The following is a 21421-nucleotide window of genomic DNA, read 5'->3' on the forward strand; positions in this document are numbered from 1 at the left end:
AAGAATCTGTGCGTTTTAGACGTAGCGGGCACTCAGAGGGTGAAGGTCAAAGGAGGGAGGGGGAGAGGTGATGGAAAGGATGACAGCAAGGAAACAAGGTGCGCAGCTGTTTAAGCAAGAGTTAAAGTCCAAAGGGAGGCAAGAGGAAAAAAAAAACAAGGTAAAACACACAACAACAACACACACACACACACACTTAAATGGACAAACAGACACATGCACACAAACACCCTTGAGTTTTAATGATTCGATGAGGGCATGAAAGGCTAACACAACGGGGATAGCATGGGTGTAGAAGAAGCACTTTTTTGTGCTGTGACAGACAAAATCTGGCATGTGCTACGAAAGGGAGGAGGAGGAGGAGGAGGAGGAGGAGGGGGGAGTTACTGCATCTTCCTCTTCTGTCTCCTCTGCTCTGACTCTGGTTTTCACTGCCTGTTTCACTCTTCTTTCTGCAGCGCTTAATGCAAGACAGGTGCAAAGAGTACACAGGCCAAGAGCGTTACGGACCAAAAAGGAAAGCGAGGCCAAGTAAGGAAAGGTGCCGAAGCCACTCGCCCGCCAAAGCATTTCAAACAAGTCAGATAGCGTGCCAGTAAATGTTACGGTCACCGAGCAACACAGTTAATATTAGATCCAAGGAAAGCAACGAGTTAATGATGAATAAGTTGAATATGTATGGTTTTTGTGCGTCTAAGCTCTTTTGCATGCACTGTTGTTTTTTTTTTTTTGAAAAGGCATTGCATGGTGCGTTCACAAACAAGTGCTCAGTGAACATATGGCTGACTTGTGCATATGAAGCAAGCAATTAGAGCTCAATAAACAAACTGAAGCGTGCAATTTATCACCGAGAGAAAAAAAAAGACCTTCCAAACTTATCTGATTTCCCTCAACCTTGCATAAAATTAAACCCCGGAGAAGGACACAAACGCAGGGAACAAGCGGGAGGCGAAGGAAGGAGGCGGCGGTTAAATGTCGCTTAGCAACTGGTGGTTGCTGCTGCTCTCCGTCACCTTTCACCTTCGCCTGGCTGACACGCATGTCACACCTTTGTGCTCGCGGCGGCCACACGCAGACTAAACACACACAATCTATGCTCTAGATTTAGTGTTTTAAGGGCTGTCAGGTCGCATTAGGCGTTATATACTCATTTCCTATAGGGCTAATAATGAGGTTCAGCCGTATTGTTAATTCATTGTGAGATATTCCCCCTGGTGACGTGGTAGACAGTATGAAAAATCACCAGAGAACAAACTCTAAATCTAAATAACTGTTGCTGGCTTTTAGATTAGGCGGCACAGCATTGACAAACAACGTGATATGAAACACAGATGTGCGGTAAAAAGAAAACTGATGGGAAAAGCCAGCTGAATGTTTGCGAACGCAATACACTCGGTGATCAAATAATGATTATGACTTCATAGCATTTCCACAGCGATGCGGCAAACTGTTCTGGCTGAAATGCGGGTGCAAAAAAGTCTGAATTATTAATTTGCAGAATGGCCAGATTGTACCATGCTGAAATAATTCCACTGAGTCCACGTGAAGTAACGCTGCATTATAGTTTAGCTCTCTAATTAATGAGTCTGTGTTTCACTTTACAGCCACCACTCACTCTTCACTAAAGCAGGAAGATATCCTCTCACCTGTTGTGCTGTTTGATGAGCGCCGTGACCCGGTCTGATTGTGAGCCCAGGTCTCTGGAGTATCGCACCAGGTCATTCAGCTGGCTTTTCAACTTCTCTGCCATCGGCTCAGCGCTCTGCAATCCCTCCAGTATTTCCTACGGCAAAACATCAACAGTCAAACCGTCACCAGCTGGCTCAGTGCGCATGTGTGTGTGTGTGTGTGTGTGTCAAACAGAGACAAGCAACTAACAGATCTGCATGACACCCTCCAATAAGTGCTCTCGCATTCCTATTCACACCCTGCCTCGGTCGTTTTCCCTCTCCTCACACACATTCGCATGCACACATACTCACAGTGCCGCCCGTACAATAGCATTTCTGTTCTCCGAGGAGCGAGGCAGGAAGGAGCCGTGGATAGCGTTCTCCTAACGTTCGCCTCAGCGTGCCTCACATTCTGCGCTCACACAGTCATGAAATCCTGTCCCATGAAATATGTACAAGCTCTCCCTCTCTCCTTCTGACGTACGGTGAGTAAACGACCCTCCCTCCCTTCTTGTGGACCCGTTGCTCTCTTCTTCTCTTCTCCTTCTCCTCCCTCCTCCTATCGTTCCACGACTTTCTCTCTCCTCCTCCTCCTCCTCCTCCTCCCGCTCCCTCCACTTATTCCCGCTCACACATTCTTCCTCCCTCTCACACTCTCACGCTCTCTCCCGGTGGAATTCAGCTGTCAGCCCTCGCAGACGCAGAATTGGTTCAAACGCACACAAACAAGCACGTAACGAAAACAAGGCTGGACGCAGGAAGCAGGCTGGAGGAGGAGGAGGAGGAGGAGGAGGAGAGAGAGAAGCGGAGGAGGGGAAAACTCCTCCTCTGTTCTTTGACAGCCCCAAATTGAGGAAAACCGGAGATAGACATGGCTCAAGAAGCCCGGGGCAGGAGTGTGAGGTTGCACAGGCAGGCGGGCCTTGACGACACAGAGAAACTGTCACACTGTAAACATCCTGTGGAGGTTAGAAACGAGCAGCAGGGGAGGTGAGGAGCGAGAGCATCTAAGAAATAACCCCGGCAGCCGAGGAAGACATCACCGCACACTTCAGTTCAGAGTGCAGACACGGGGGAAAAAAAGAGTGAAAACAATAAGTGAATGTTTGGAGCGGAGAGATAGTGGGAAATAATGGCAAAAACAAAAGAAGGAGGGGGTAGAGGGGACAGCAGGGGAAGACTGATGGGATTTAGGCTGTCACTCCTTGGTCATTCCAGAAAAGCTGATTAACAAACTAATCTGTTTTTAGCATTTACGAATAGAATGGATAATTACTGATAGAGAAAGCAAAGCTGAATGCAGAGGATGTATGTCTGCACAGTGTGTGTGTTTATTCCATTAAACAATGTTAATCACCTTCTCTGTGGCGGCCGTCAGCTTTTACACATGCCAGAGTTTTTTTTTAATAAACTATTATGAGAAGTGGCACAATGAATAATTTAGACATTATGTTAAATTTTATGCTACCTTAGCCAGCTGCCATCCCTCCACTGCTTCCTCGCCGTTGCTCCGCCCTTCAGCTCTAATCAGCTCCTGGCTCCAGCCCCTCAGCAGCGCGTCGAAGTCTTTCAACTCGTCCTCCAGCCTGGCGGTCAGGCGATCGTATTCCTCTTCCGAAGCCGCGGCGGCAGCCAGGGCCCCCTCCAGGCCGTCCCTGGCCCTCAGTGCGGCCCCCTCCCACTGCTCCAGGGCGTGCGACAGCGCCCCCAACTGACGGTCCATGGCCTCGCAGCCCACCGCCGCCGTGTGCTCCGCCGTGGACGCGGCGCTGCGACGCACCCGGCTGAGGCGCTCTCGGCCTTCCAGGAGTCGGCACTCCACGCGCTCCTGGAAAGATGGGAAGGATAGGCGTGAGACAAAGTTGCTACGGAAACTGTGGCTACGGAAACGGCGGTCTCTAGACGTGCAGCCGATTCTATTTAAAGCTACCTATGTAGTCTTATCCTACACTAATACTTGTTCAATCGATTCTTTCTGTGCTCCAATAGTTCTGATGCTTTGTGTTTTCATTTACTATCACTGTATTTTCTCTCTCTACTGTTGTGATTTAATTCTCCTCTTGATACGTCTCAAATCTATCCGTCATTCTCTATGGGAAGGTTACACTTGGTAGGCAGATGGTGTGAAAACACTTGAGTGCGATGTGACAGCGGCGCGCTGATAGTCGGATTAAAAAGGGGAGAAATGTATCTGATGGAGACTGATACAAACATTAACCTTGGAACTGAATAAAAATGAAAAGTAGCTTGTGTATTAAAGAAATTATACTTCCACTTCTACTGCGAGGCTTCACGCCATGGCTCTGCAAACACACATTTACAATGTGATAATTAGGGCCCATGTGTAAAATTTAAATGCAAATCAATTTCTCCACACGTTTTTTTATTTTTTTCCCTCCGCTGTAATAGCAGAATTATTGAACAGAGAAAAGCGTAGACATTAATTCCAGAGCTCGTCTCTTTTACCATTTAAATACGATAATGGTCCAGATATTTGAGAACCAATTCCAGTTCCCCCGCATAATTTCCCTCCTGTTCACAGTGGGAACCCATTAAAATAAGACAGGTTCAGATCAATTGGAAATCTATTATCGGAGCAAAAAAATAATGGATATAACACCTCGAAACTGGATCTACATGTGCACTCGAAGCATGGTCTGCTGCTTAAAGTTAGAGTGGTGGTAATGCTCACTGTTAATCCTAATATGTACTGTAATGCTGCAAAATTAACAGTGTGATACTCATCTCAATAGTTCCATGACAATAACCAGCAGTGACTGCAAGACGCAAAAGGGGGAGTGAACCGATGTGGTCTCAGTGGGAAATATATAATTAGCCACTTCTTTAGAAGTGTAAACTCTTATTATAGAAGTTAAGTGCGTCACTCTTTCTTACCCTCACTTCCGACAGTTTCTTCTTGATTGAGGAGGAGTCTCTGGCGGTCTCGGACCAATGCTGTAGCTCCTCCCCTGCAGTCATCAGCCAGTCAGTGAGCTCTCTAACTGCCTCCAGGTAATCCTGGTGCTCCAACACCACTGCCTGAGCCAGTCGTACTCTCTCCTGCAGAATGGACACAAACAATGAATTATTCCTGTATATAACTTTTCATCGGAAGTAGTGCATACTATAGGATGCATCGGACCAGAGGTTCAGTGTCTTTTACTATCTGCACATTCTTTGTACCTCCACCAAAGCTGTGAGTTCATCAAACTGCACTTGCAGCTGGGTGCGAGCACCATGGTTAAAGCTGGCATCACCGGTTTTCTTGAACAGCTCCCTGGCTTTTTCTTCCAGGCTGGACAGTGCCATCTGGTGGTCCTCTAGGTCCGTCAGCAGGGCTCTAAGTCTCTCCAGCTGGGAGGCCTTTTCTCTGGGTCCGGGCTGGGGTATGAGAGGAGCACACACCTCCCGCTCCACAGCCTCCATCCAGCAGCGCAGCTGTGCAGCGCTCTCCAGGTATCCTCCCCACTGAGACACAGTCCACTCTAACCGACTGGAGACACGAACAAATGTTTCAATAATTCCTCGCAGGCAATCACATCATTTTAAAATCAAATAATCTTGGTGCGTATTTCCACATCCAAGACAGAGGCAAAGAATTTGTCAGTGAAAGCCAGTAATGCTGGCTTAGTGCCTTTATCCCCTTTTATCGGGAGGCTCAAACACACACAGACAGAGATCATTTTCGTTGCCATCTGTTACCCCTGCATGTACAAACACCGCCAGCATTCGCACACTCACACACGTGTGCACCTCCAGTTCACCTGCTGCCCCTCGCCTCCTGTTATCCCGATCCACTTAAAACACAAACACACCCCATGTGTGACCCACTGTTAGCCATCCACCATTTAGTCCCTAATGAGATCAATTTTTCTAGGAGGGGCCATAATTGCTCAATTAAACACACAAGCCGTGCTGTCATGCACACACACACACACAAACACACACACAAACACAGGAGAGCACACACTATGTCGCATCAATCAGGGTTAGGAAACGAGACAAATATTTCTGTATTTAGCCTAATGGTAATTAATAGCATTGACATATCCATCTATCATGATGGAAATAACCTGCTCCCAAGAGGAAGGATTTTTTGGCACACAGATAAATTGCCTCCAAAATATCCTCAGGCAAATGTTTTAATGGCACAAAAAGAAACTGATAAAATCAAGAACGGCTGAAAGAATTTTGTTTACAGTTGACACAGTTACAGTGTATGCTATGGCAGAACAATTAGTTAAAGCAGAAACCCCTTCTTTTGAAATTAACTGCACCCTGCGGGTACTCTGAATGTATGGGGGAAATACATTTCCAGAGTATACACCAGGTAATAGTTCAAGGTGAGCAATAGTACCTGTGGCAGCTCATGGCAGTCACTAGCAGTGTAGCCCAAGCATCCTCTACTTCCTGCAACTGAGAACGGACCACTTCCTGCCCGGCGGCTCCATAGCTGCGCAGGGCGAGCTCGGCCTTACCCATTGTCATGTTCAGTTTGACCTCCCCCTCTCCCTTCAAAAGCAGGATGTCCTGTGCAAACGGAGCAAAGTCTCAGTGTATTGAACTTAAACATCAAATTTAAGATGAAAACGTTTATTGAGCCAACAGCCCCCTCTTGTGTTCACTGTAATAACTGTACATTGTAAAATAAGTATATAAGTATATAAGACATTCTGTAAAATTATTATGTAAAGAACAATCTAATATATGTGTAGGTTTGACGATCCTAACAATTACAGATTCGTGCCTTTTTTCATTTATAATATTGACATAAATTACAGTTAAACATAGTCTTCTCACCTGCACAGTCTCCAGCCTCTGCTCTAACTGCTCTTTGGTCCCCATCGTGCTGTCTACTGTACCCAGTCTCTCCTGGATCTCCTCCAGCCAGGCCCAAACTCCCTGGAGGGTGTCTCCAAAGGCCTGGCTCTCCTGGCAGCCTCGCAGCCTCTCTCTGGCTGCCTTCAGCAGGGCCTGGTGCTCCATCTGGAGCTGCCCTGTCACTCTGACCTCTCCTCCTGAACCCCGGCCTGCTTCAGAGAGAGCCTGGGCCTCCTGACTGAGACGCTCAATAGACTCCCTTAAAAGAGAAAATATGATTGTTATGAATATTTAAAAGTAAGTGCTACTGTAAATAACATATGGTGCATGTATACAAACCTTCTTGCTATAAGCTCCTTATGGATGTTTTCCATCTTCTCCAGTTCTTCTGTAATGTCTGGGGCTCCTTGCTGGCTTTCTGCCCCAAGAACAGGGTCACTCTTGAGGCTGAGATCCATCTGCTGCAGCCACTCTCTCACACCCTCCACACAGGCATCAAAACTATGAGAAGAGAAGTGAGAGAAGAATAGATGAGAGGCATGTTCCTGTTTAATCAACATTTCTCTGTGCAAATATTAGGCAGTGAAAGTGATGATTACTTACTTTTTCAGGTGGCCAATGCTCTCTCCTAAGTCTTGTTGGCTCTGAGAGCAGCTGTCCAGGTAGTTTCTCCAATCTCTCTGACAGGAAGAGAGATTCTCCTGGACTTGGGCTGCTCCAGCTTTTGGCAGGTGGAGCTGAAGCCTCTGGGCTTCCTCACGAATCTGAGAAAGACGCTCCTCGCCCTCTGATGTCCGCTCGACTGACACCTGTGGATAGAAGAAGAGGAATGTGTTGCTTGTAGAGCAGATGTCAGATCTGGAGATCGAGACTTATCACATAGACTTAAATCAACTTTGACCAACTTACTCTGTGAGCATTAGTTCTTTCATTAGAACCCATTTAACTGATTGTGAAATGTTCGTGAAATACAAGCCTTGGCTTAGTTTGGTGTAATGCAGCAACATTGAAGGTTTAGACTTGCAATTATTAATAAAGTTAAGTAACACACTGGTATCAAAAACTGAGAGACCTTATAACCTTTTAGTGCAATGCTCTAACATCTGTAACATAAGGAATATGACATAAAAGAGTACCTTTAGTCTTTGTAACTTGGCCGAAAGGACAGCAACATCTCCTGACTGATTACAGCATTCTTTCAACTCCAACTTTCGATCTGTGAGCCAGGACTGGAAGTCCTCTATGAGCTCTGCTCCGAAGGAACAGAAAAAGACAGATGAGCTAAAAGCTAAAAGAGTGATACGGTGACAAGTTGAGGATGACTGATAAATATAGACATAAATGATTCAGAAGCGAGGCAACCTGAAGGAGAGGGGAGCGAGTGTTGAGACAGATGGGTTGTGTGGGCGTGTCCGAGCTATGCAGTGCGAGGTTGCCTTGACAACAAGCCCAAAATGACTCCCTTGAGAGCAGATGTGACGAGAGCGACATTAGTCTCCGAGGCACAGGTGTGTGTCGGAGCAGTGAGAGTGCACCAGTGCACCTGACAGTGTGTGTCAACGGAGTGAGAGCAGTTGTGGGCGGACTGATTGTGCTCAGGGGAAAAATGTAGGATAATCAACACACTAACATGGACGAATGACACAGCTTCATGTAATAGTTCACAGTTTGACTGGGTGATTATGAGATTTTAAGCGTTAGAATAGCAATTTCTGCTCGTGGGGGCGAAGTTATGACAAAGAAAAAATTAAGCCCTGATACGGACCATGAAGAGAAGAAGAGATCCGTCATATCTCTTACCGTTGAAGTGGAGCTGTAGACCATCTTGAAGGCTGCCCCTGGTCTTGGCACAGCGATGGGCTACAGCCTCTGTTCGCTTGGCAATTGAAGTCAGATCAGAGGAGAGGCGCGACAGCTCCTGAGAGGGGTGCGACCGGCACAGGGCGGTCAAGGCATCTCTAGCCGAGTCCATGTCTGCCCTCTGCTGCTGCACAATACTCTGCAGGTCCTGAGAAATAAAAAGCAAGCACTGTTAACAGACTTATCTCAATATCTGTATCTGATCTACAGAGTCTATCTTGCTGGAAGCTATACTGTTGTTACTGTTCTCCTGACGAGGGACTTGAAAACAGCAAGTCTCTTCTGTAACACACTGAATATTGAAGTTCGGTATTAATATTTCTTTAGCAAATAGTTTTGCAAAGAGTGTCAAGCTGTCCCAGTAATAATGAACTTAACAATATTGGTAATATGTCCCACAAAAGCTTGTATAGTCCTTAAACTTAGAGTGTTTTCAAGCCACACTGAAGGAAATGCCAGCGCCATACCTTAACTGTACCAATGTCCTCCGGGGAAGTGGCTTCAGTGAGGTCCGATAAGGAACCCTCAACCGCCTCCAGTCGCTCGACCATCTGGGACATGAGGTCCTCCAGCCGCTGCTTCTGGAAGCTGAAGTAGGTCAGAGCGTGTTTGGCCTGATTGTACACCTCCTGCGCGTGGGCTATTTTCTTCCTCAGATCTGACTCCAGGACCTGGTTCAATAAATTCAGTTCAGCAACATTTCACAAAGAAGATCAGTTCTTGTGCTTTTGAAAAGGAAGTAAACAGTGAAATTCATAAAAAATGTTTAGAACTTGTATTTCATACATAAATCACATTTGCAACATGTTCTTCAATAGCAAACATTAAAGATTCAAGAGGTTGCTTTAATAATCCCTGTTCCTAAGCATAACAAAAATCGTCATAAAGCTTGTTATAATTTAATACCAGATGTAGAAGTGTTTTTAAAGTTTGAAGCAAGCCTCCTGCATTCACTCAAGTTCCTCCAGGTACATTCACCTGCATTTGTAACGGGGTCTCCTGCAGCTTGGCTCGCTCCTTCAGCTCTGACACCCTCTCCTGCAGGACATCCAGCCTCTGCTCTCGTTTGTCAACCTCCACCTGCAAGGCAATTAAATCACACCCACTGTTAATTCACCGAACATTACACCACGCCGCTGTCATCACTCATGCACCCTTTTGTCTTTTGTGCTTTGACCTGAAAGGTGGCGAGATGGGCCTCTGTCTTCCCCCTGTCGCTGAGAGTGGAGACGGTGTCGGTGAGGTCAGCGATGGACGTGGCCGTCCACTGGTTGATGTCCTGCTCCATCGCTTTCAGGTCATCCCAGAGCGCCACACAGTAGCCCAGTCTCTCCGCGTTGGTCTGTATTTTCTCTGCGATCTGAAAGAACAGAAAGCAGCACGCGCTCTGTTATTATAGAAAAGAATACATCTCAATCAACAGGAGAGGAAGGGTCCCTCTCCTTTGTGTTCAGCTTTCTCACAGTCTCTCTCTCTGTGTAACGAGGGTGGGCTTTACAGGGAGGTGGAAGAAAATCTTAGCATAATTAGTTTGACAGATGTGGGAGTGAGAAGTGAGAGGAAGGTAACCTGTCTAGACTTGTTTATTTTTCAGTCTCATTTGTGACAGCTGAACAGTCAACTAAATCCCAAAACAGAATAAAAAAGAAAAAAGGGGGAGAAAAAAAACAAAGAAATAAATATAATTAAAGGAGAAATGGCTCAAGTGTTTGGCAGTGCTGGATTTTGGACATAATAATTGATTTCTTTCCATAGACTCAGTAGACAATAGAACCCTTTTTTTTATAGTATTCACAATCATTATCACATTTAAAAACAATCTTGACAGGGTAAATCCTGACTGTCTCCAGGATGTCAATGATTAATGCATTTATATGAATAATTTCTGTCTTTTATAAGACATTGTTTTACCAAAGCTGAAGCATGACCCAGCACGCGCGTCACTCACCACCAGCCACTGGTCTCTAAGTGTCTCCATGTCTCTCTGGATGGAGCCCATATCAGAGCTGGGAACCTTCTCCAGCTCTCTCTGCAGGTCCTCGACCGTGCTGATGAGCTGGTCCATGTCCTCCTGCTTTTCTCTCAGCTCGGCTTGGACAGTCTCGTGCTGTGGGGACAGAAAACGAGCATGAGGAATGACAACGGGCCACCACTAGAGGGAGAGATACAGTAAAAACTGGAGGGGAGGACATTGCTGAAATGCATTGCTGAGATTTTACCACCCGGTGAAAGCTGGAAGGTTTTTAAGAACAATATCCCAGATGAAGTTATATAGCTATAAAAAAATAGAACTGCACCGTAATCTTGATTTCCTTTTTTCTTAGCTTTTACAGATGATACATTGGATATATATACACTGCATCAAAGGAAACCATGGAAAATCACAGTTAGCAATGAATTGCTTCCATCAAGTATCCCCGAAACTAACTCACCTAAATGTTTAGAGTTAGTTATGTAATCAATTGCAAAAAAAGAGTCTCTCTAAACAATTGATGTTCTGTCTTGATTGTCGTGAGAACAAAGCTAGGTGGACTATATGACACATGTCTGAGGAACATGAGGGCACTCCTCATTTACAATTTTTGGAGAAAAACAAAAGGAAACTGACTCGGGTGAAAGTCCTCTTTGCCTCCTGAGCATTATGGTTATGGTCAGGCAGATTGTGAGCGACAGTCTGAGCATTCTCCACAACCGTGGCAAGGATTGACTTCAGGTGGTGGAAACGGCGGAGAAGATCGACCACAACTCCACTCTGTTCTTGACTGCATATGGAAAAAAAGTGGCGATTAACACTAGACGATCAGAAACAGAGACCATGATTTTAAATTGGTTTATTATCCGTAATCAAGCGGTCATTTCCACTCCTTACCTGTTGGTAAGAAGAGTCCTGACGTTCTCCCAGGCTGCTTTCACCAGCGCGACCTCCCTGAGAGCCTCTCCCGCCAGCTCACTGTCTCTCTGGGCCAGCTGGTTTCCCTTCTCTTCTAACCAGCGCTGGGAGTGCTGCAGAGACTGGAGCTCATCCTCCAGCTGGACAAAGAAACGCAGCCTGGGAGAAATAGATGCAGGAGGAAACAATGGGGGAATAGTAGCCCGATTCCAACATCTTATTTATCAAAATTTAAATGGATTTCATTTGTAGTTTGGCTGTGTAATATACTTTATATTCATGAGAGACGTTTGGCCAAAGCCGACAGGATGCATTGAAAATGAAAAAATATATTCAGCATTACATTTTATTACATATAATAGAGGCACCAGACTGCAGCTCAACTAATTCAGTGATCTTGTCATTTCTGAGTCAGATTACTTCAGTAAGATCTAGCTCTAATCCAAATGAGGAAGGTATAGAACTATTTAAGTTGAGTAAAACGATTCTTGCTTGGATTATGTTATTTGTTGATTTATTAACATGCACACCTAACAGCTAAAAGGGAATGTGTAAGTCTAAAATGATTACCTCAGGGTGGAGAAGTCTGTTTTTGTGCGTAGATTAAAATGTACCTACCTGTTTTGAAAAGCCTGCACTGAGATCTCTCTAGCTCCCTCCTGTTCTGCATCTTCCTCCAGCTTCTTCAAATTCTTCATGACCTCCTCCCTCCTCTCTCTGAAGGAGCTCCACAAGGCACCTAAAGCGTCCGCTTCGCTTTGCCTCCACCCCACTCCCTTCTGTACCTCCTCCAGAGCCATCGTGAGGGCCACAGCCTGTCCTCTGCAAGACGTTCTACCCTGGGGGTGGCTCACATCCTTAGAGCCCCTCCACTCCGCTCCACACAGGTGCAGGTGTGCCTTGCTCAGCTGCCCGTCCAACCCGACCGCCTCGGCCTCAAGCCGGGCCACGTCTTTAGCCACTTCCCCAATTCCGTGATGAAGCTCTTCAGCCTTGGAGCGGTCCCAGCTCCCCCTGCCCTCCACCGCCTCATGAAGCTGGCGCACGGCTTTAGCTGCCGCAGCATGCTTCTCGAGGAAAGTCTTTAACTCGGACAGGCACTCTTTCCGGAGGAGAAGGAGACGCTGGGATTCACTGAGGGGTTGCAGGCAGTCCTCCATCCAGCCCTGGATCTGCTGTTGGGCTTCCGGGGTAGAAGTGCCAAGCAGGGAGGACTCTCTTTGATGAAGAGTCGCTCTCAGTGATGCACTCTGCTTCAGTTGTCCCTCATGTTCCTGCAACACGATGGTTCAATTAGACACATTTATATTAGCTCCTACGGCAATCAATATAAACTTGCTTACTGTAACTACAGGACTACACAAGGCCTATAAAAGTTGTTGACAGCATAGGATTGATTTCTCACCTTAAGCTTAGTAATTGCAGACTCAAGATCAACAATATCGACCTGGGACGAGCTTCTCAGGCCAGACAGGAAGTTTTCACTCCTCTGCGTCAGGGTCAGAAGTGCCTGATCAAACTGCTCCAAGTGCTCCAACTGCAGCTCCAGCAGCTTAAACCTTAAAGGAGAGATTGGAGGCCAGTTTGGATTAAAATATCACAGTAATTAGAAGATTTACTGGCTATATAATCTTTAAAAACCTGTGTGATATGCTGTTCTTCACAGAAGTGCATCTCTCCTGTAGCTGTTTCAGATCATCGCTAAGCTCTTGGACACGAGCTTCAGCTGCTGTGGGGCACAGACAAAGCCTGAGATTCATAAGACCCTGGAGGAGAGCGTCATAGGATGGTGTCTCCCTCTGCATCTCCTGGAAAGATGAATAACATTTTTCAAATAAATATGCAAATTAAAAAAACTAATCAGTTCAGAAAGTTCATTTCAGCTTTTCAAGTTGTAAAGACCAAGTAAAGGGTTTTTTACCTGCACATTTTGTAGTTCATTCCTAAGCTTTATTTTATCTGCAGAGAGCAGTTCAGTGTCTGGGCAGCAGACGGACTCACACCTGTCCAGCCAGCTTTTCATGGATGAATTCTCCTTTTCATATCTGCAGATACAAATTTATTCAAGTCAAAGAAAGTGTAAGCTTTAAGTATCATTCTTACAAAAGAATACATTCTGATTCAACAATGCATCAACACCAGCAACAGCCTATGTTGTTAGTATATACACACACAAAATGACACACACAGATACATTTCTTATCTTTCTATAGCTCAGTATCAGTGACAGGGTCATAATGGGGCAACCATATCTTGCCAGAGCACCCAGTGCTGTAAGTAATCCCTCATACATATACCTGCAGGGAAGAGGATGAGGTTGGCTACAGAGAAACACACGGCCACACACAAACAGACACACATAAACCCAGCTGAAGTTTAGCTGCAAATAAATATAACAGAGTTAATTTTAAAAAGAGTCCCCAGCTGCGTAAATACAGAAGATTTTGCACTTTTAACCGCTACCATGTGGCTGGATCATTATTTTCTTCTCGCAAATGAGAAACAATCGCTGCGGTGAAAGTCTATTGTGTGACAAAGAAAGTGATAAGAAAAGCATGTAATTAGAATAGAAATGCAGCGGCTGACAGGGGGACAGGCAGACTGTGTTGAAGACAAGATCTTGCTTTTCCGCATCGCACCAAGATGAGTGAATGGCTCGCAGAATAAAAGAGGAAATTGACGTGGACGGGAGGGATTCGGCAGAAAGGGCGCGTGCACAATAAAAGGGGAAATGGCAATGTTTATGCAATCGGAATGAGATATGTGTGTGAGCAGGGATGAAAACTGACAGGGAAATGCCGAAAGAAAGTCTACGGCAGTACAGAAAATATAATACAAGCCTTCAGCAGTCCTTGTTCAGGGTGTTGTTTACAGAAGATATTTCTTCAAATGCACCTCTTCTAGGTTTTCAAGACACACACACACACAAGATACCCTGCTCTGCACGACACAACTGTAGACAGCAATACATCCAGGATAAAGCCTTACGCATGATGACTGGAGTGGAGGATGAGAAACGCCTTCAGTTGGTAAACCTTCGCACCACTCTTTTCCCACTGTCTATCACTTGGCTCTACTTTCTCAGACAAACACACGTTTTCTGCTGTTTACTGTACCTTTGCCACAGAGCTAGAAGGCTCTCTAATGTAGATTGCTTTTCCGCAGCCTTTCCCATTAACAGTGTCTGTTGCTTTTGGAGGTTAGCCACCTCTTCCTCCAGCTGGCCGCCCTCTCCGAGCCGCTTCGTGGCTGAACACAGAGCCATCAGCCTGGGCTTCAGCTGCCCAACGCTCTGGCACACCTCCTGGAGTAAATGGAAATGCACTTGTCATCAACTCCACGGCAGCTAGCAACACTCCAACAATTAAAACAATAAAATAAACGCACAATTACTTTTACTGAAGTAGCAAACAAAATAAAAGGTAGATGTTTGTTAAAGGTAGAAGTTGTGTTTTTGTTTTCTCACCATGTGATCCTGGAGGGTTTTGTAGGTCTCTGATGACGATGTACAAGTTGTGATTGGACATTCCAGTTTTTCTTTAACGTCAGTAATTGTTTTCTTGACCTGTTGAAGACAAACATGTCACTTATTGTTATGGCTTAAAAAATAACTTCTCTGAATCTCTTTTATTATGTGTGTTGCTGTGGACCTGTTCAAGGTTATCGTTGCATCTCTGCCTGTAGGAGGCACTCTGATTGAGCTGTGCTCCAAGCTGCTCTGCTCTCCCCTTCAGCTCTTCCCAGTACCGCCTCATCTGGATAAGTTGCGCCCGGATACGTCCGGCCTCTCCGGGGGTCACGAACCTGGACAGGGCCTCACAGTCAGCTTCCATGTGGGCTAGGGCTGCCCTTCTCTCCTCTAAACCATTCCCTATTGCCTGGAGAGACGCATCAACAGCAGAGAGGAGCGATAGTGATGAAAAAAGTTGAATGGGAAACAAAATATTAACGCTGAGTGTGATTTCAAGAGGCATGTGTTTTAAACTTACATCAAATCAAATGGCAGCCTCGGGATTTCTAAAGTCCTGCTATCCCCTTTTTTTTTCTAAACGCCAACATAAGATTAACAAGGCTGAGGTCTGACAAGCCAAGATTACAGTCTATCCAGTGTGATAGATGTATTTTTTTTAATTACCCCGCCTTTGCTGCAGCACTGACCCAATTCCCCGTTGGGGTTAGATAAAATTTTCATGTTATTTAATCTCAGTATTAATAATTTGAAGCCACGTTGAGACTGCACACTACAGCTTCCTCATTTTACTTGGAGCTACAAAAAAAAAATGTGTGGATGATGCATATTTATTTGTGAACGTAAGAAGATTAATAAAGGAGACTGTCTTGCCTCTAACTGACCTGAAATTAAAAGGAAAAAAACACACATGCACCACACTGAAAAGACACAACAAACCTCTACAGTGCCAATGTGTCTGTCTGCAGGATCTGAGGAGGGGTTGGTGTTGACAGCCTCCAGCTCCTTCTCCTTCTCACTGATCCACAGAGAGAAGGCTTCAGATTCAGTGCTGAAGCGCTCCCACCACACACTCATCATCTCCAGCTGGACGACACTGCAAGACACGGGATTAGGCAAGACCTCAAGGTCAGAATGAGAACAGACGTGCAGTGACATGATGTCCAAACAGCAGGTCAGACAGCAGACAGACACCATATTGTGTGCTGGAAAAAAACTCGACTTATGTGCTCCACTCTTTTTAGACTCATGCGAAACGTCTGTACTTGCTCTTTCACTTAAATAAAATGATTTATTGGACGTTTGGTGGCCTAAGAGGTAATTCTGAAACAAAAAATAGTCTATGAATGAGACAAAAACTGATTTATGGTCACACAAATGTAATAATATTACTTTGTTTAGTTCAAGGCAAGTGAGTGCTTGATATGAGGTGGTGCATACTTCTTGTTCAGTTGGTCTTGAAGCTGTGCGACTGCTTCTCTGGTGCACTGGGCCTGCTGTAGCAGAAGAGTCTGATTCTTTGGACCAAGCTGAATATCTGCTGCCTTCTCCAAGAGGAGATCTGCTCGCACACAGCACTCCTCAACCTTTGCGTAGAGCTCCTATAGGCAAGAAACAATAAGCCATTAAATGAGCGTACTCAAACTACACAGAACATCTAGGCAAGGCACACTCCCACATTCATACACACCTTGTTATGCTCCAGCTCACTCCTCAGGCTGTCCAGGCTGTTGAAAATAAGTTCTTTGTGCAGTTCATTGTTGGCATTGCTGATAAACCTCCAAACAGTTTCTCTTTCGCCTTCGAAATTTTGCCAAGAGCTCAGAGCGGCCTTGAGATGATAAAGAAATAAGACAACAGTGTTAAAAATCCTAGAAATCTCCACACATGAAAGAGCAATTCAAGGATGATAGCAGAAGTATATCAACAACATCCCAAGACAACAGACTAACAAAATCAAGAAACCACATAACAATCAATATGCGGTTAAGGTGCAACATGTACCCGTCGATGATCACAGCGTGTGTGTGTGCGAGAGATCAATGACACTAACGCATGCACACATCAGCACACTGACATGAGAAAAACCCTGCGTCTGCCAAACCTGCAGGCTGTGCTCCGTCGCCCCTGATGTGTGGTCAGCCTCGCTGAAAGCCGCCTCCAGCTCCCGAAGAGACTGACCGAGCACCTCTCCTTTCTGCAGCTGCCGGCAGTGGGACACCAGGAGCTCGGCCTCCCTCCTGTTAGCGTGCAGGCGTTTCAGGTGTTGCTGTAATACACGCACGGACGAGAAAACAGTCAGATAACACGATCCATTTGTAATATTTCACGAGGTGTGGTGCCTGCTATGATGTCAAATTCAATCGGAAATGGCTCATGATATTAAATGAGTGCAAGAGTGCAATCTAGTATGGGTACACAGATAATATCACAGCACTCCTGCCTGTGCGCCACAGCCACCTGGTGAATAAGGTAAAGTTGTTTGGCTTCTTCCAGGCTCTCAGCATTCAGAATCCGGCTCGTCTGCTCTTCAGCCTCTTTTCGAGACCTCAGCACCTCCTCCAGAGCTCCGTGTACCTCATCCCTCAGCTCCTCATACTGGAACATAGCAGAGCCCTCTTCACCGAACTGTGGCAGAGAGGCAGATGATCAGATTTGTTGAAAAATTACAATAAGAAAAAGAAAAATTTTAATCCCTGTCTTTAAATACCTGACAGAGCGAAGAGAAGACTGCCCGTAGGTCAGTTGAGAGTTTGGCCAGGGCTGTTCTCTGTCTCTGGATCTCCAGTTCAGAGCTGACCTCAGACAGCCCAGCGAGGCGGCTCTTCAGCCACAGCAGGCTCTCCTCCCGGGCGTCCACTGCCTCCTGCAGCGCCTGGGATTGATGAAGACACAAGGTCAAGAATGGAAGTTTACTGAATCATTAGGTGATTTCTGAGCACACAGCGTGACGTTTCACCTGAACGGCAGCGTCAATTTCCTCCTGGTGATGGGAACTTATTGCCGTCTCTCTCAGGATCCTCATCTGCCTTCTCTGAGACGAGAGCCAATCAGAAAGCTCGCAGAACCTAAAACAAAACAATGAGTTTTGACTTAAAAACATTTTACATAAGTACATTAAGAATTTGTGCTGTTGATCATCTTCACCTTTCGTTCCACTCTTTCCACTTATCAGGGTGCTGCTCCAGTTTGAGGTGGGTGCCCTTTATTTGCTCCGTAACCTCTTCCACAGCCCTTCTAGTGGAGTCAAGCGCTCGATAAGCCGGGTCGTTGTCAGGCAACTTCTGACACAGATCCTCCATGTTTCTAATCCTCTTCTCACACAAAGTCACAGGTCTGCGTTCCCTGAAGAAAGTCTGGAGACGAGAAAGAAGGAAATGTTGAAACAGGAGGGGCTCCAAAATGCAGATGACATCAAAGTTAACTGATTTTATCTCTCTCTCTCGGTTTAATCTGCTGCAAATTTCTGCCAAATCCGAGGCTCACCCTGTGCTCTTTGATCACTCGCTCGCTGGTGCAGGTGCCTGACAGGGCTTGCATTTCTCTGTCCAGCTCTGCCGTGCAGTCTTGTAGGATCGCATCTACTCGACTTCGCTCCACCTCCACCTTCAGACGAAGCAAGTGAGACGGCACCTCACCCTGGATGTCCTATAAAACGACAGAGGAGACACAGAGCGCAGCAGACAACAGTTTCAGCGTCATACTGTATCCGACAAAGACATATCCCCTGCAGCGACAGCAAGTAAACACAGAGACGGTTGTATTTTGATCTAACTAGTGCATGTTAATTGGAAACACACAGGAGGTAACTTTATCAAAGCCAAAGGTCGCCCTGGTATAGTTAATGAAGTAGCGGCTATGCGCCCCAAGAGACGTACAGTAATTAGTGAGAGTGTTAAAGCACGGTGACCCCCTGACCTTCCAGTTCTTGTGCAGCCTACGGACAGTTTCTTGCAGCCCCTCTTGCTCCTCCTGAGGTAGGATGTCCGTCAGCTCGTCACACGCTTTCAAGAACACACTCAGCACCCGCTGGTCCAGTTGGCTGAAAAAATCCTGCATCATAAAAATAGACTGATCGTGAACTAAGAGAAAAAGCAGTCACTTCCACCAAAACATATATTTAGGTAATTGCAGATTAGCTGTAGCCATCAGCTACTCTCTTTATTTACAACAGACGGTTACAGATTTGATCTTACGTTGTGTTTCTTCAGTAATTCCTCAGCGTCGCCAGTTTCTCTCAAACAGCCCTGAGCTTTCTTCAGCACTCTCTCCAGGTCTTGTCGTGATTCCTCAAACCTCCTCCTGAGGCAGTTGTTGGCCTCTTCCTGCCTCCTCCATTCCCCGACCTCCTTCAGCAATGCCTGAGAGGATGGACAACGTGTAGCAGCCACTGAAACGGTTCTCTCCGGCAATACAGTGTAATTAGATTATTTGTCTTACATCAAGCAAATTAGACACATGGATGAGTCTAATCTGCACAGCCACCTCCTGGGTGTTTTGGTGTTCTTGTAATCTCTTTAATGTAATCAGCGCTGTGGTTAATGCAGTCTCTGTGTGGCATTCTGATATGTGCATGTACTAGGTCGTACGCGTGAGACCAACCTGTGCTGAGCCTTGTATTTCGCCAACTCTCTTTTGCAGCAAGGACAGGTCGAAGTTACGGAGCACCTTACTGGTGGAGATGGCCCTCTGCACGGCGTGGTGGTTCCTCTCAATCACTGACAGGCATCGTTTACAACTTTGCTGCTGATTTAGCAAATCCTGAGACAATTGAAGACACAAAGACGGGTGATTATGTATCAGCTAATCCCTTCTCATCCGTTTTATGGTACAAAAACGTTAAGTAAAGATAAGTTCAAACACCGAAGCAGGATTTTATTTTAATGATTTCGTGAAAAGCTTGATTTTGCAAAATTGATCATCCGCATTTTACTCCTACAACTAATTTTAGTCACAAATTGCACGCGTGACCAGACAGGCTTAGGATAAATCCACAGCTTAATCAAAATATCTAAGCCACTAATTGGAAATTATGATGAATTTATCTGATACTGCAGCAGGCTCACTGCAAAGCCAGCTGCACAATTTTCATTTTCTGTAACAGTTCACCGATTTGCGGTCATCTAACCTGCCACTTGTGCTTCTGCTGCGTCTGAGTGGCTTGCGAGTCTCTCGCCGCAGAAGTGATGCGACTTGCCCGCTCCAGGGCCTGGTAGAAAGCATTGATGTGTTTCTCCATCTCCTCCAGCAGGGGCAGAAGGACATGGCACTCCCTCACCAAGGAGGGACACCGCTCTCTCACCTGGAGTCACATAAAACAGGCTGTTAAATTACGACACGGAAAATGACGAACATTTTCTAACCCCACTAAAGAGAGGCGAGATAGCATCCGCCACCCTTCATGTCTGGCCTTAGACAAATCCTACCTTGCTCAGTTGACTTTTGGCTGTTGCCATAGTTGCCATGACCCGGGCAGCCTCATCCTGCGGAGCATCCTTGGCGAGGAGCTGAGCGCTGCGGGCAGCCAACTTGTATTGCGTCTCCATGGAAACAACCTTTTGCTTGGTATTCTGTGATAAGCCGTGCAGGTAAAGGGTCATCTGACATATTCTTAAATTGAATGCCCCCCCCCCACCCAGCAAAACTAAACTCAAATGTCACACACGTATTTTGTCAGCCGACTTCAAACCAGAATTAAATACGTGTCATCCAAAAGTTTATGAGGTGTTAAAGGAACTGGGAAAGATAAATTATCTGCTGACTGGACTCAGAGACTTACCTTTAACGTATGATTAGCTTGTAGAATGTAATTGTATATTGTCCTGCAAATATATTAGGCTGCATTTCGACTGTTCTGGTATTCTGACCTTTGCATATAACAGACAATGTGAGAGTTTGATGTCCTCACCTCCACATCCTGCAGAAAGGCTCTAACGTTGAGGAAAGACACTTGAACAGGAGCATTGAGCTTGGACTCTGCCGTCTCCAGCAGCTCTTTCAGGGCCCACACAGCCTTCAGGTGATCTTTCCTCCACTTCTCCAACTCGTCTGAATGCGCGTACTGAAGCGAAAAAGAAACACAGTCAGATCACTCTAATGCCACTTGACCCAATTCTGCTCTTTGCCGGACATACGGCATTTTAAAAAGGTATGGATTTTTATTCGTTTACTTGTTTGACTTTGAGGAAAAGGTCCCTCCATCGCCCGTTCAAAATAAGCAGCTGCTGCTTCAGATCAAGCGACACGGTCTCGTCGCACGTCTCAATGAGGAAATTCCCGGCGTCGTTCATGGCCGCGTGCTGATCCATCCAGTGGCTCAGATTCCTGAAAAACTCCTGGAAGAGAGCGAGAAAGGAAAGACAGAAGCAGAGACATGAGGAGGAAATTATGAGAAACAAAGGACGAGTGTCAAAGAAAGAAATGAAGAGAGATGATAGTAAAAAAAAAAAAAGAAACAAAGAACAAGATTCAAGGAAAGAAACAAAGGAGGGACAATATAAAAAAAAAAAATGGGGTAATTAGCCGTCTAATCCTTGGTGGGGATGTGAATCTGTGGTAACCATGGCAATGCGACAACAGGAATATCCTCAGTGGCTTGTTGTAAGTCAAAGAGATCATTTGATACTGAGACTGCTAATAGGATTCCACTTAGAAATCTAAATACTTGACGTAAATTTGATTGCTACCACTCTGAAGCTTTCTTTAGTCCAT

General features: G+C 45.7%; 1 protein-coding gene across 1 annotated transcript in view; it reads right to left on the reverse strand.

Annotated features, from left to right (window-relative positions):
* Positions 1 to 21421, reverse strand: part of syne1a (spectrin repeat containing, nuclear envelope 1a) — a 109754-nt gene that overhangs the window by 68746 nt on the left and 19587 nt on the right. The window contains exons 17-55 of the mRNA XM_084560081.1: positions 20881 to 21045; positions 20619 to 20771; positions 20137 to 20280; positions 19839 to 20012; positions 19313 to 19471; positions 18907 to 19071; positions 18629 to 18763; positions 18197 to 18358; positions 17858 to 18066; positions 17670 to 17778; positions 17421 to 17585; positions 17171 to 17338; positions 16815 to 16979; positions 16401 to 16541; positions 16151 to 16311; positions 15650 to 15806; positions 14892 to 15119; positions 14708 to 14806; positions 14358 to 14545; positions 13163 to 13286; positions 12883 to 13049; positions 12647 to 12800; positions 11860 to 12515; positions 11221 to 11400; positions 10960 to 11113; positions 10300 to 10458; positions 9529 to 9711; positions 9330 to 9431; positions 8819 to 9022; positions 8292 to 8499; positions 7628 to 7743; positions 7095 to 7300; positions 6831 to 6992; positions 6471 to 6750; positions 6028 to 6200; positions 4854 to 5163; positions 4566 to 4730; positions 3139 to 3498; positions 1647 to 1783 (exon numbers count right to left, since the gene is read on the reverse strand). Coding sequence (XP_084416207.1) covers positions 1647 to 1783; positions 3139 to 3498; positions 4566 to 4730; positions 4854 to 5163; positions 6028 to 6200; positions 6471 to 6750; positions 6831 to 6992; positions 7095 to 7300; positions 7628 to 7743; positions 8292 to 8499; positions 8819 to 9022; positions 9330 to 9431; positions 9529 to 9711; positions 10300 to 10458; positions 10960 to 11113; positions 11221 to 11400; positions 11860 to 12515; positions 12647 to 12800; positions 12883 to 13049; positions 13163 to 13286; positions 14358 to 14545; positions 14708 to 14806; positions 14892 to 15119; positions 15650 to 15806; positions 16151 to 16311; positions 16401 to 16541; positions 16815 to 16979; positions 17171 to 17338; positions 17421 to 17585; positions 17670 to 17778; positions 17858 to 18066; positions 18197 to 18358; positions 18629 to 18763; positions 18907 to 19071; positions 19313 to 19471; positions 19839 to 20012; positions 20137 to 20280; positions 20619 to 20771; positions 20881 to 21045 — 7247 coding nt within the window. The remainder of the gene's footprint in view (positions 1 to 1646; positions 1784 to 3138; positions 3499 to 4565; positions 4731 to 4853; positions 5164 to 6027; positions 6201 to 6470; positions 6751 to 6830; positions 6993 to 7094; positions 7301 to 7627; positions 7744 to 8291; positions 8500 to 8818; positions 9023 to 9329; positions 9432 to 9528; positions 9712 to 10299; positions 10459 to 10959; positions 11114 to 11220; positions 11401 to 11859; positions 12516 to 12646; positions 12801 to 12882; positions 13050 to 13162; positions 13287 to 14357; positions 14546 to 14707; positions 14807 to 14891; positions 15120 to 15649; positions 15807 to 16150; positions 16312 to 16400; positions 16542 to 16814; positions 16980 to 17170; positions 17339 to 17420; positions 17586 to 17669; positions 17779 to 17857; positions 18067 to 18196; positions 18359 to 18628; positions 18764 to 18906; positions 19072 to 19312; positions 19472 to 19838; positions 20013 to 20136; positions 20281 to 20618; positions 20772 to 20880; positions 21046 to 21421) is intronic.

This window comes from Chelon labrosus (genome assembly GCF_963514085.1).
Source record: "Chelon labrosus genome assembly, chromosome: 14".
NCBI lineage: Eukaryota > Metazoa > Chordata > Actinopteri > Mugiliformes > Mugilidae > Chelon > Chelon labrosus.